The sequence below is a fragment of the Pleurodeles waltl genome, chromosome 1_2, assembly GCF_031143425.1.
Source record: "Pleurodeles waltl isolate 20211129_DDA chromosome 1_2, aPleWal1.hap1.20221129, whole genome shotgun sequence".
NCBI lineage: Eukaryota > Metazoa > Chordata > Amphibia > Caudata > Salamandridae > Pleurodeles > Pleurodeles waltl.
This window is the reverse complement of record NC_090437.1, coordinates 176,395,419-176,407,935: the sequence shown is the minus strand read 5'-3', so window position 1 is coordinate 176,407,935 and position 12,517 is coordinate 176,395,419. Positions and strand designations below refer to the sequence as shown.

Below are 12,517 nucleotides of genomic sequence, written 5' to 3'. Positions count from 1 at the left end.
TTCCAGGCATCTAAATGATCTATCCACCACTGGAGTTCCGAACGAGAGTCTTGGTCTAATACGATGGTATCTGAATAGGCAAGACTTTTTTGGAGACAATTTTTTTTTAATCTCTGAAGAGCCCGATAATGTAATGGACCTGGAAAGATGGCTTGAATTGATGATGAATGGAGACCTACAATACTTGCCAGAGATCTGAGCTGATGAAAACCAAGGGATCTAGAGAACAAGGGGCAATTGCTTGTTTCTGTAAAAGAGATTGAATCTCCAAGGAGATCAGCTCTGACATTTGAACAGAAAACTGAGGAGGATGAGGGAACGATGATTGAAAAGGTTCTGAGTAGAATTCGATAAGATAACCCTGAACGGTTTAAAACAAAAGTATCTGCTGTCAGATCTCACCATTTTAGAAGACACAGAGAAATACGGCCCCCTACAACGGGAAGACAGGGGATTTGACTTACTGGGTTGTGAAGAGAATCTGGAACTGCGATTGCCTTTGTTCCTGAAACCCCTGTTCCTCTGGGGATAAAATTGTGGCCTATTCTCCTGGTAAGTGTTGTTGCTATATTAGCCACGGGAACCCTGGTTGGGGTAGGCACGGCCGGCAAAGCGGTTCTTGCCTCTGCCGGCCCTGGAGAAAACCCGAGATGAAAACATCTTCTTCAAGGACTGCTGAGCCTTATCCAGGGATGCGAAAGTTTCAACTTATTTACTCAGTTCCTTTAAGAAAGAGTCACCGAAAAGAAGGCCCTCGGCTTTAATGCCTGGATCTGAACCTGCAAGATTTTCTAACGTGGGGTCCAGTTTGAGCAGGAGACCCTTCCTGCGTTCATGAGTGATTGCCGAGTTGGCCTTGCCAAGGAGACATAAAGCATGCTGAGCCCACAGCGACAATTCCATGGGATCAACTGTGGCGTGTTCCAAATGGGCTGATTCAGCCATGTCAAAAATACAGGTCAAGGGCCCTACGATGTCCAAGAGTTTATCTTGGCAGGTAGACCAAGCTTTGTCTACTCCCTTACGAGCGGTCCTTCCCAAAGTTTGTGAAGAAAGTAATCAGGGATGAATCAGTAGTAGGTGTAGAGGTAATCGGGTAAAGCAGGAGGCGGACATTCAGACTTCAGTTTTACTCGTATTTGCTTGTCTAAAGGGGTACGCAACCTGGATGTAACGTAATCTGCCACATGATCAGTGGGTAACCACTCAGTAGAGTGGGGGTGTTGAATATCATTAGAATTAAACATTGGAACCCCCTTCCGCAACCATTGTTTTGCATGACCCAGACAGCTCATGGCTCTCATGTTTAGATTTTTTGTGAGGAGGAGGGGAGAAAGCATCTCTGTTTTCCTTGTCGGAATTATCCGAATCCGAATGACGGTCATGCAACTCATCATCTGTGTCAAGAATTTTTGAAATTATAATTGGGGAAGACACATGTTTAGATTTAGTGACACACTTCTTAGAAGGTCTGGATAATGTTAACCCCTCCTTTAATGGAGGCCTTTGAGGAGCCACGTCCTCTTTCCTGTGTGGGGAAACTTCACTTCCCAATAGCGTCGTTTTTAAATTTTTTGAAGGGCCAGGACGCTTTCTGCTATCCCCCGTAGATTGGGCCAGCATGCTTTTTTTTAAACAAACTTGACAACAGAGTTCTCTAAATTCTTAGATAATTTCTCCCAAGAAGCTGAAATAGCTTGTTCAACTGAAAAATGAATAACACTATTTAAATGATCTTTAAGGACTTATTCCTCCTCCTCCTGGACAAGCTGGGAAACAGGGGAGCTGTCCATGGTAGCAAAATTGCTGCATTATTCATTTAACTGGATAAAAACAGGATGGAAAGGGTTAAACTCATCACAACAGTGGAGGAGAGAGACTAGGCCCCGCCTAGGGGCGTGGACAAAAGGATCAGACGAAGGCCTAGGATCGTTTGAATAGAAAGGCACACTCGGCGCTGCAGGGGGACAAACGAAGAAAGAGCGGTAATAATGCTGAGGTGCTAAACTGGTCACACGTTTCCCCTCAACTGCCGGTCAAAATGGCCACCGCGCGTTGAGGGGAAAACGGTGAAAATAGTAAGGAGTGCGGGGCGTGAGGCGGTAAATGCGGCTACAAGCCGTCTAATGAAATACAAACGCGCAAAATGCAAAGCACGTGTTACAACAAAAGCACAGTGTGCAATACACATCGAAAGTGTTGTAAAGTAAGCAAAATAAATAATACTTATCTTTACTGCGAGCAGCAAGAAAAGAGGGCTGTCATCAGTCAAGATAGGTATTATTGGGTCAGCTCTATGGTTATTGGTGTATTTTGGTGAACTACTCTTTGCTTCCCTTTGGCTACTGTCGTTTGCCTTATGGGTTTTGTAGTTTTTCTTGACATCAGCTGCTGTTTGAAAATAAAGAAAAGACTAAGCATGGTAGAAGCCTCCGGTCTTGCCATAAAAGCAGTACAAGGGGACCAAGGTGCAACTTGAGGCTGACCACGATGGTGCCCTGGTGGATTGGTCCTGGTGTAAGTATGGATGTCAAAAAGTCTGAAAAGCTTCCACATCCCACTGCAGAAACAATAGTCATTTTTTGAGAAGGAAAATTGTCCATGGGCGGGCCGCCACTGTAAATCTATTCACTGCCATGGAACCTAAGGTCGGTTACCTGAAGTGGATTGGACCCTCTGGAGTCTAGAGCTTTAAGGATTTCTTGCTGAAAAATGTTCTAGGTCTCAAACCAGAATGGGCCTTAGTCTTGGTTTTTTAAAGAGTTTGGAGCTTTGACCAGGACTACGCTGAAATTGTCAGACACTGTGGAACTGCCAGTCGGATACGTTTCCCCACTAAAGTTCTGGTGGGAAAGTTTGGAAATTTTGGAAAACTCTCTCTTGAGACCTCAGCGGAAGGCCGTTGGATATTCTGCAAGTGTTAGGCAGAGACTAACTGCTCCAGCCAATGTCCACTTGTCACTTATCAGCTGGATACTTCAGGGAAAAGACCTTTTGCAGCTTGTTGTATCCCTGTAGACACACAGAAGGTCAGTCATCTGACCCTTGGAGTCATTTCTTTCGTCCTTGGTACAAGAGGAAGCAGGTCCCATCCTTCCGTACTTTTCTGTTACATGGTGGCACTGTCTGTCTAATTTAGAGATGAACAGATCAACAGTTTATTAGTAATTTAATGTATATTAAAAATGACTTCTTTACTGCCGCCCAAGGCATTCTTACAGCTTTGAGGGCGTGGGATAGTCTGAATTGTCATTGACAGTGCTGGCATGGGCAATGGGTGAAGCAAGCTGCAGTGCTTTCCTGTCAAGGGCCCTGGCACTTATTTTTTAGGTCGAAGCCTATTAGACAGCGCAGCTGTGTGCTTTGCTAACAAAATCTTAGTGACATTCAGAAAGCTTCCCTGCAAATGAATTCTGCCCATTTGCCTCTCACTGGCTTTGTGGTTTGTAACTCACATTTGCTTGCTTTCTTTTTGCTGGCTTCATTTGTTTTAGGCTGTCCAGCTGGAGTTTATTCCTTCCTTTGCTCAAACCCCATTTACTTCATTATTCTACTAGTACTATATTTCTCTAAACAGGCCTTTCAATCTTGTTCTCATCTCATCACATCTGCTGTGCAGTAAAATACAAAGGTCAGATGTCAGGTGTTTCCTTTTCTTTCTCTGACTTCAAAGTGAGAGAACTTATGTGACAATCATGCTGAAAACTGGGGTGTGCTGGACAGAAAGCTGTACCAATGTATTTTTTTCTAGCACACAGCAAAGCTTAATTGTCTGTAAACGAAGTGTGCACATATTTCAGAATATATCAGACTCGGGACAGCACAAATGAAGCATATTTTCTTATAATTCTTAAGTGTGGTGGAAACAAATATTTTAATACAATCAAAACAAATCAATACACAAGGCGATGACATTGCCATACATTATAGTCTATGTGCTGTATACTTTCATCAGTAAAACTGTATGTCTGTGCAAATGTAATGGTAATTTCACTTGAAGATGTGTTGTCCGTAATGGCAGTATGCTACCACACCATGCATGTTCAACTTTACCGGACTACACTGCACTCTACTTTGCACCACTCCACACTGCGTCACTGCACTTTACTTTGCACCAGTCCACGCCTCTCTGCTCTACACCAGTCTACTCTATGCCAATGCACTGTACTCCACCCTACTCTACTATGCACCAATGAACTCTTTGCTACTCAACTCTGCACTGCTCCCCTCTGCACCACTTCGGTTTATGCCACTCTACTCTGCAACACTGCACTCTGTGCCAGTGCAGTCTATTCTGTACCACGCTACATTGTACCACTCCGTGCCAGTGTACTCTGTCACTCCACGCCAGTCTAATCCACTCTGCATCACTGCCTTCTTCGCCAATCTACTCCAAGCCACTGTATTTTACTGTGCACCACCCCACTCTGAAACAAACTACTCTATGCCACTGCACTCTGCCCTACAGCAATCTGCACCATGTCACTCTATTCTGCATCACTCTACGCTGCATCATTTTTCTCCACTACACTCTAATCACTGCACTCTGTGCCAACGCACTCTACACCACCTTACTCAAAACTAATACTCTCTATGCCAATCTACTCTGCACCACTGTACTATATGCCACTATACTCTACTGTGAAGCAGTCTTTGCCACTTGCACTCCAAGCCAACTGCACTCTACGCCACTCGACACCACTGCACTCTAAAGCAATGCTCTCTACACTTCTTTACCCAAAACCACCAATGCACGCAATGCCACTGCACTCTACACCAAATTACTCTGCAGCACTGCACTCTGTCATTATACTGTAATCTGCAGTACTCTACACCACAGCACACAAAGCCAGCTGCACTCTACACCATTGTACTCTATGCCACTATACTCTGCACCACTCTGCCACTGCACTCCACGCCAATGCACTGTCACTCTGCTGTACACCACTGCACTCTACAACGGGCTGCTCTGCAACACTGCAATCGCTGCCACTGCACCAGTGCTTAATTTGAGTCAGTGGTTTCCGGTGGGGGGGCACTGGCACTTATTTTTTAAGGCTCCACTTATTCTTCTGCCTCAAGCATTTACTGCGAGCAAAATACACTTGTTAGAAACACGAAGGAAGAGAAAAACGAAAAAGTGTCATAAAGGTAGAAAAAAGCTGCAAGAGTGAGCCGAAGGGGCACTGCCTCAGTATTCTGTGCTCGCACATTTAATTGCAGCAGCCGAATGTTTCAGAGGAGGGCTATGGGCACCGGCACTTGTTAATTTACAAATTAAGCACTGTACTGCACCCTACTCTGCTCCACTCTGTGCCAGTGCATTCTATACCACTCCCCTCTGCCCTGCACCATTCCACATTATCCTGCACCACTCCACGCCTCTCTACTCTGCAACACTGTACACTCAGTCTCTAAACTCTCTGCCCCTCTACTCTGCACCACTGCAATCTATGCCACTGCATTCTACTCTGCATTACTGTACTCTACTCTATTCCAGTGCACACTATTCTACGACATTATTCCACTCTGCACCACTGCACTCTAAACAAATCCACTCCGAGCCATTCTAATCAACTCTGCACAACTACACTCCATCACTGCACTCTACAACACTCTAATCTATGCCAGAGCACTCTACAGCATTTTATTGTTACTGTGCGCCGTTCCACACCACTGCAATCTACCCTGCACCACTCCACATCTCTGCACCAGTACACTCTACACCACTTTACTCAAAACCAGTGCACTCTACTCCACTCTGCCCTCCCACTCTACTAAACTACTTTACTATATGCTACTCCACTCTACAACAATCTGCTCCATTGTAGACCACCCTGTTCTAGAGTACTCTACTCCACTCTGTGCAACACCCTCTATGCCACTCCAGTCAGTTCTACACCCCTCCACACCACTCTATGCCAATTCACTGTATGACACTCCACTCGACAAAATTCTGCTCCCTTCATGACACTCCACAACACTGTACACCTCTCCATGCCATTCCAGTTCACTCAACTCTGCACACTCCATGACTCTATCCCACTGCATACCATTCCACTGTGCTCCAATTTACAACACTCCACATAACTCTCCTTTACCCCACTAACTTTTAGTCATGCTAAACAGTAGTCACGCTTGTGTCCAACATGCCTAAAACATTGGCAAAGCCAATAGCTCTTGTGTTGACAAGGCTTGTTGGGTTTGCCTATGCTTGTTTTCAAATTAGCCACTGGTTTACATTATTCTGTCTCTTTGGTTTTGTCAGTGCAGTTATAATCTCAATACAGGATGAAATTGTGTCATGTCAGCATATTTACATGTATGTCAGCAATAAATGGTGAATTAACTTAATGAAAACAATTGTGTTACAGGCATTGGTGAACAATCCTAAAATTGATACAATAGACGGCAAGTATATTTTCAAACCCAAGTACAACTTAAAGGATAAGAAGGCATTGTTGAGACTGCTGGATAAGCATGACCAGAGAGGACTTGGAGGAATTCTTCTTGATGACATTGAGGAAGGGCTTCCAAATGCTCAGAAAGCCATTAAGGTAACTGTTCGTGATAATCAAAGGATTCATTTTCATTGTATGCTTCCATATTCATGTTATTATAACACTTTCTTACATTTCTGCAAACCGGTCCATACAACAATTCATTGGTAATCTGCAGAAACTATTTTTGAATTAATATAACGACCTGCTCTCAAGCTGCCCATTCAGAATACATTTGTAGTGTTACATTTTGCTACTACAGGTAATGAAGGCAAGATCCAATATACACTGATCCTTCCCTGTAGTGGTGTTAACCATGTTACTTTTTATTAGATTTTCTTGCTATTTGTTAAAAAATGACTTACATTTTCTTATTTTCAACTAAATTCATTCTGATGTGCTTTGTTGCTTTACATTGTGACATAGTCAAACGTTTTCATGAAACAGTTGACATCAGGGGAGGTGGAGGTAGTTGCGTATACTTGTAAACAGTGTGTAATTGGAGGTAGAAGCATGTTAAGCTCTAGAAATGCAAATAAACTTGTTCACATTGTCACAACTTCACATAAAGTAAAGGCTCTCAGTACCTGAGTCTTGGGACAGCTGCCTGCTTAAGAAGCAAACGATGCCAACTTCTAACAGTTCTTTCTAGCTTGGAAATGTTCGATAGATCCAATTGCTCCTATTATTTGATGACGAATGCTGTCTGGCTTTAAAAGGTTTTAAAATGGCAGGTATCTATATTTTGTGATCTTTTGCTGAATGAGCACTGTATGACTAAGCAGGTAGCATAGAGAATGTGGTTTAGTAGAGGACACTAAAGAACTGTTTCTAAGGATAAGTGTGTGTTCACTTTTAATCTATTTAGTATCAAAACTTGTATTTGTATTTCTTCATGTATATGAAAGCATTATATAAAAGGAATCAGTCATACATTTTATATAGCCATAGGCGTCTTATCAGGTTACTTTTAGTTTGAGTCACGAAATGTTACCTCCCTTGACTATCATATATTCACAGCCCAGTCCAAGCCTAGCACCTATCCTGTGTCTTCCTCATCTTTCTACCAAGTGGATTCTCCCTTCTCTGCCTTCGCCTTGAACTCCTAAAGTCTCTCGGACTTGGATCTTTATTAGAAGCTGGTTAGACAAGTGACCTATCTGCTGCTGACCCTGCGGTCATCTTGCTCTACTTTCATAACCTTGATTTTTCTTTTTCCCCTTCAGACAACTTGCCTAGGTTATATATATCTTCAGGATCCTGCAAACCAAGCAGAAATACCAGGGCTTTAAACATTACACAGTAGCAGAGATGTTGGTTTTCCAAGACATTTACTTTTTTTTTCTTCTTTAAGTTCAAAGAGCAGTCCCTTTTTTGAAAGCGAGTTAAGTTTTAGGTTTGTGATGATATTGTTTATCTTGCGTGAGATCAAGATTTTGTGATGGTACACACGCGCCCGTGGACCACTGAGTTTACATGCATAAACTAACTGTTTGGGGTTTATTACTGTGCTCTCCACCATTCCTGAGCTTGGCTTCCTAAACCGCTTTCTCTCAATTTCCACTTTTGCTCCTGCTACATGCTGAACAAGTCACCCTCTAGACCTCTTGTACTGAGGGCTTTCTGGATGGATGCCATCTAGGATGACATCACCTTATAGGCAGATGCTTAAATTCCCACTGGCCATTGCTTTTATTTCCTGGTAGTCCAATAAATGTGAACAAATATAGCAGATTTCGTAGAGTGCTTAGTTGAATCCTTGGGAATTTCCTTTCAGGGCACTTAGACCATTCATTATCACAAGTTATGAAAGTTTGAACCATAGCACTAATGTTTGTACTCCTCTCTTAATTTGACACTTTTCTCTGTGCTGCATGTTTACCATTGTTCTCGTCTACAAGGGTGAAAGATAACTGGCAACACAATTCTGACCTTTTCAAGACAGTATGATCATATTTCTTAAGACAATGGTGTGCTGATGTGCAAATAATGGGAAATTAAGTAGTGAGGTATGGCAGCAGTGTGCTAGAAATAAAGACCCACTTTCTGATGAAATACATGCTTTTGTTTTGTCTTGCTCTCAACTGTTCTCAGCCTTTGGATAACCACAGTTTTGTGTTCCTGTTACGATGCACAGAGGCGTAAGCCATTTGCTAGCACAGCATCAGTCTAGAATGCATGCTTGCCAATTCTCTTTTTCTGTTTTTAGTTTTAAATCTTGTCTTCTCTTGTGCTCAACAACTTCCTACAAGAAGGCCCAGCCTTAGTTTTCCTTTTTTCCTTTTTTTGACTTTCCCTCCCACTCTTCTGTTATGTTAATAGCGATTCCTGGACCACTGCAGAGCTGCCTCAAATCCAACAGTAGTGACTGCTTGCAGTGACATGTAAATATTAAAAAGGGCTGAAGAAAGAGCCCTGAGGGACTCTGCACAAGATGTTGACTGAGTCCGAGTGAAATAGGGTGAGAAAAATCGTTAGGGCCCGGTGAGAAAGGAAAGACCGGAAGCCACCTGACGGCTTTGAGGCAAAGTGAACAGAATGGAGTGGGACACCTTATCGAATGCTGCCAAAGGTTTCCTTAGTGATGATACAACAGTCAAATTTCGGCCAGGTCTTCATGTGTTATGCCTTTTGCAGCAGTCGACATAATTGATGTAGCTACTGTCCTCCAGTGCACTCCTGCATTCTACGCTGCTCTCTTTTCGAGGTCCATTCCGGAAAGGTCAGGTGTGCAGGCAGACAAATGGCTGCCTTATCAGATACACATAGAATGCCTTAATTGGAAGGAGGATCCAAGAGCGGAGCTCCTTGGTGCCTAAACTGAACACAGTACTTGACTCTTTCTTTTAGTGAGGCTCCAATATACTCTGCTAAGAGACTGTCCCACGTACTTGACAGTCTGTTTCAGCCAAGAACAATTTGGGGACCAATCAATTTCTAGATCGAAACCAGGACAGATGTTGCCGTAGTTGGGGCTCATCAGCCAGGTATAGCTTGGTTCCAGTGACACAGTGTGCAAAACGAGTTCTGGATTGCTTGTGTTCCGGTTCAGGGAGGGCCTGGCCTGGCAGTTCAGGCTGGACTGTTCCCATTTAGGCCATGGCTGGTTTGCATATGGATAAGTCCAAACAGGCAGTATGGTGGGTGAAAAACAGTGGATTGGGATATGGCTTGAACGAATGCCAGTGACTGAGAACTTCACGCACTCCATCCTTTAGGTTGCTTTTGTTGCCCTAAGTGTAACAGTTATGCCCAGATGTGGGTCCCGTCCTCATTGTGCCACTGGAACCAAGCTATAACTGGCTGATGAGCCCTAATAAGGGTAGCCCAGCCATGCGTTACTTGTTCTGGTTCAGGGAGCATTTGGCCTGGCAGTTCAGGCTTGACTGTACCCATTGGAGCAGGCTCAAGACTGATTAGCCTATAGCTAGGTCCAAACCGAGATGGTATAGCGGGCAAAAAACAATGGATATGGATGCAGGCTAAGATAATGCCACTGGCTGAGAATAATTCAAGTATTCCACCCATCACCTTGTTTTTGTTGCCATTAGTGTTGGCTTAGTGGGCCAAGAGGCTTCTTGAATTACGGCCATCCAGCCTCTGGGTACTCCCCCGCGCCATGCTCCACGTGCCCCTGCAGCGCTGCCTCTCGTATCACTTCTTCTCTGTCTGTTGTTTTGAGCCACCTGAAGCCTGCACCATTACTCACATCTCTAGAGCCAGACTTGAAGTAGTGAGCCCATACTCCCTCTGTTTTATTACAGTGTCCCATCAGCCTAACGTGTTACCAGATCATGAGTCAAGAATTTGAGTGGGGAACTCACTGCTAGGTTTGCTCATCAGTGCATTGTAAGACAGATCAGGATTGTCATTCCTTATGGTGGATCTCAAAGCGTTGTTTCTGAAAAATTAAAACCTTTTTTCCTTTTGTCTGCTTAGGAGTAATGATTTACAAAAACCTCTAAATTTAAAACCACTGGGGCACCCACACTTCCAACTCTGGTAGCAGGTGATCAATATTTTGGAGAGAGTCATCACACAGGTCACACTCTGGCTTTTCTCTCAGTTTACAGGACTTAATAACCAGAGAGCAGACAGACCGAGCAAGCCTCTTTACTTCCCCACATGGGAGGGAGTGGGTGTTTTCAAGGCCTGGAAAAGTACAGTTATAAATTCCTTCTTAATACACCGAGGTCTCCTGCTATGAGAGATTTGTTTTATGGATGGACAGAGCTCTCCAGTCCCTAAGGCACCGCATGATGCTCAGTTGGATGGTGCGCTCGTTATGCATTTTCTCTGATCCCTCAGATTCCAAGATCCTTCCAAAAAACATCTGGAACAGTCACATATGCACCATTTTTCTGGCGGCCCCAGCATGACCTCTCCAAGTCTGTTAGAATCGATTGTACTTTCTTAATCACGTGAGCATTTGGAACCTTCTACAGAAAGACATTCGGTCAGTATGACGTAAAGGCGGAAGAATCCTGCACCTTCCTGTCATTCCTCAGCCTGAGTGCATGGTTTGTTTTTCATATCGGACCCTCACGTCTGATAATGTGGATATTCTGTCAGCTGCCAGGACGTCCTCCAACAAAGCACGGTACAAGAGCAAATGACTACGTTTCTGCTATTGGGCCTTGTTAAAGAATATCTATGTGTGCACTTGTTCACTTCCCCTTCACCCTAAAACGTCATTGGCCGGCACAGCTGAAGGGTGCTCTCCGCCGAGCTAAAGCAGTTTGTAAGGCATTGTCTCAGCACCTGAGGGTCTGAGAAATCTGGAGCACGTCTATGTGGGTTACCTTGCATAAACTATTTAGACCTACTTTCAAGGTCTCACAAAGTGAAGCACCTTTAAACCTGGACGTTCTACTTGAAAAGTTTGTTTTGGCCTAAGCTGCTGATGCTGCCTTTTTCTCCCTTTGGCCCGCAGCCTTCACTCAAAACAAACATGAAACACAGATTGTCCCTTTATAGGTGGAGCGCGCAAGCGCTCTCACGTGTCGTAATCTATCTGTGGGCTTTTAACCACGCCCACCGCACACCCATCACTATCGCTCCTTCGTGGGCTTGCCTTTCAAAAATCCTTTATCATTGGTAAATGCTTTAGGTTTGTCCCTCCTTGGGGCAGTTTTGTTGCCGCCTTGGCCACATAATAATTGCACGTTTGCCTAAACGCTTGACTGCGAGCAAACTTTTTTCCTTTCGTGTCTCTCCTTCGCGCTGATGCTCATGGCGGCCGTGACAATTTGAATCAGCTTGCTTATGTCAGCTGTCTTTACTTTTCATTTTCAAGGTATGTGGCAAGAAAAGTCCAGTTAGGAATTTACAACGCTAATAGGTCTAACTGGAGCAAACGCGAGACCCATTGCATTGCAGATGCTTGTTTGGAAGTTGAACCATTGATAGAGCACACCCTTGTGTGCGAAGGGGTCTTTTCTTTTTATGATGTACACCTACAAGCATTGTGACCATGAAAAGGAGTATATATTTAACAGCTTAAATGAATGCATTTTTATACCTGGGCACATTATGAGAGAACAACAATTTTTCGTTTTATTTCAGGCATTGGGAGATCAAATAGTATTTGTTACACGTCCGGACAAAAAGAAGATACTTTTTTACAATGACAAGAACTGCCAGTTTACAGTTGATGAAGGTGAGTCGTATTCTCCTCGCAAATGTTACTTGAAGTGACAATAATCTGCCTATGGCACCTTATTGTAAAATTAGTTTGCTTTTCTTTCCCATTTTCTGTTCTATAAAAGTGTAGATAATGAAAGTGTTTACCAACAGATATAATCAAGTTACAAACCACTGCAATGATTCATATTTTTGTAGGAATATTGCGTTTGTATTCAGTTTCTGCATTCCTCTGCCTAAATCAAGTGTTCTTTTAGAGAGCCATAAAGAAAGGAATGAAAGAGCGTTAAGTGTTGGGGAAAGTTGGTAAAATACAGGAAGATACCTAGGAGACTTCAGCAAAACCACATTGAATGAGAGCTGTGGACTGATAA

At 43.6% G+C, this 12,517-nt stretch overlaps 1 protein-coding gene across 2 annotated transcripts in view; it reads left to right on the top strand.

Moving 5' to 3' along the window:
- Nucleotides 1–12,517, top strand: part of GTF2E2 (general transcription factor IIE subunit 2) — a 226,490-nt gene that overhangs the window by 126,295 nt on the left and 87,678 nt on the right. For both annotated transcript variants that reach the window (XM_069237388.1, XM_069237380.1), the window contains exons 5-6: nucleotides 6,375–6,557; nucleotides 12,066–12,159. In XM_069237388.1, coding sequence (XP_069093489.1) covers nucleotides 6,375–6,557; nucleotides 12,066–12,159 — 277 coding nt within the window. The remainder of the gene's footprint in view (nucleotides 1–6,374; nucleotides 6,558–12,065; nucleotides 12,160–12,517) is intronic.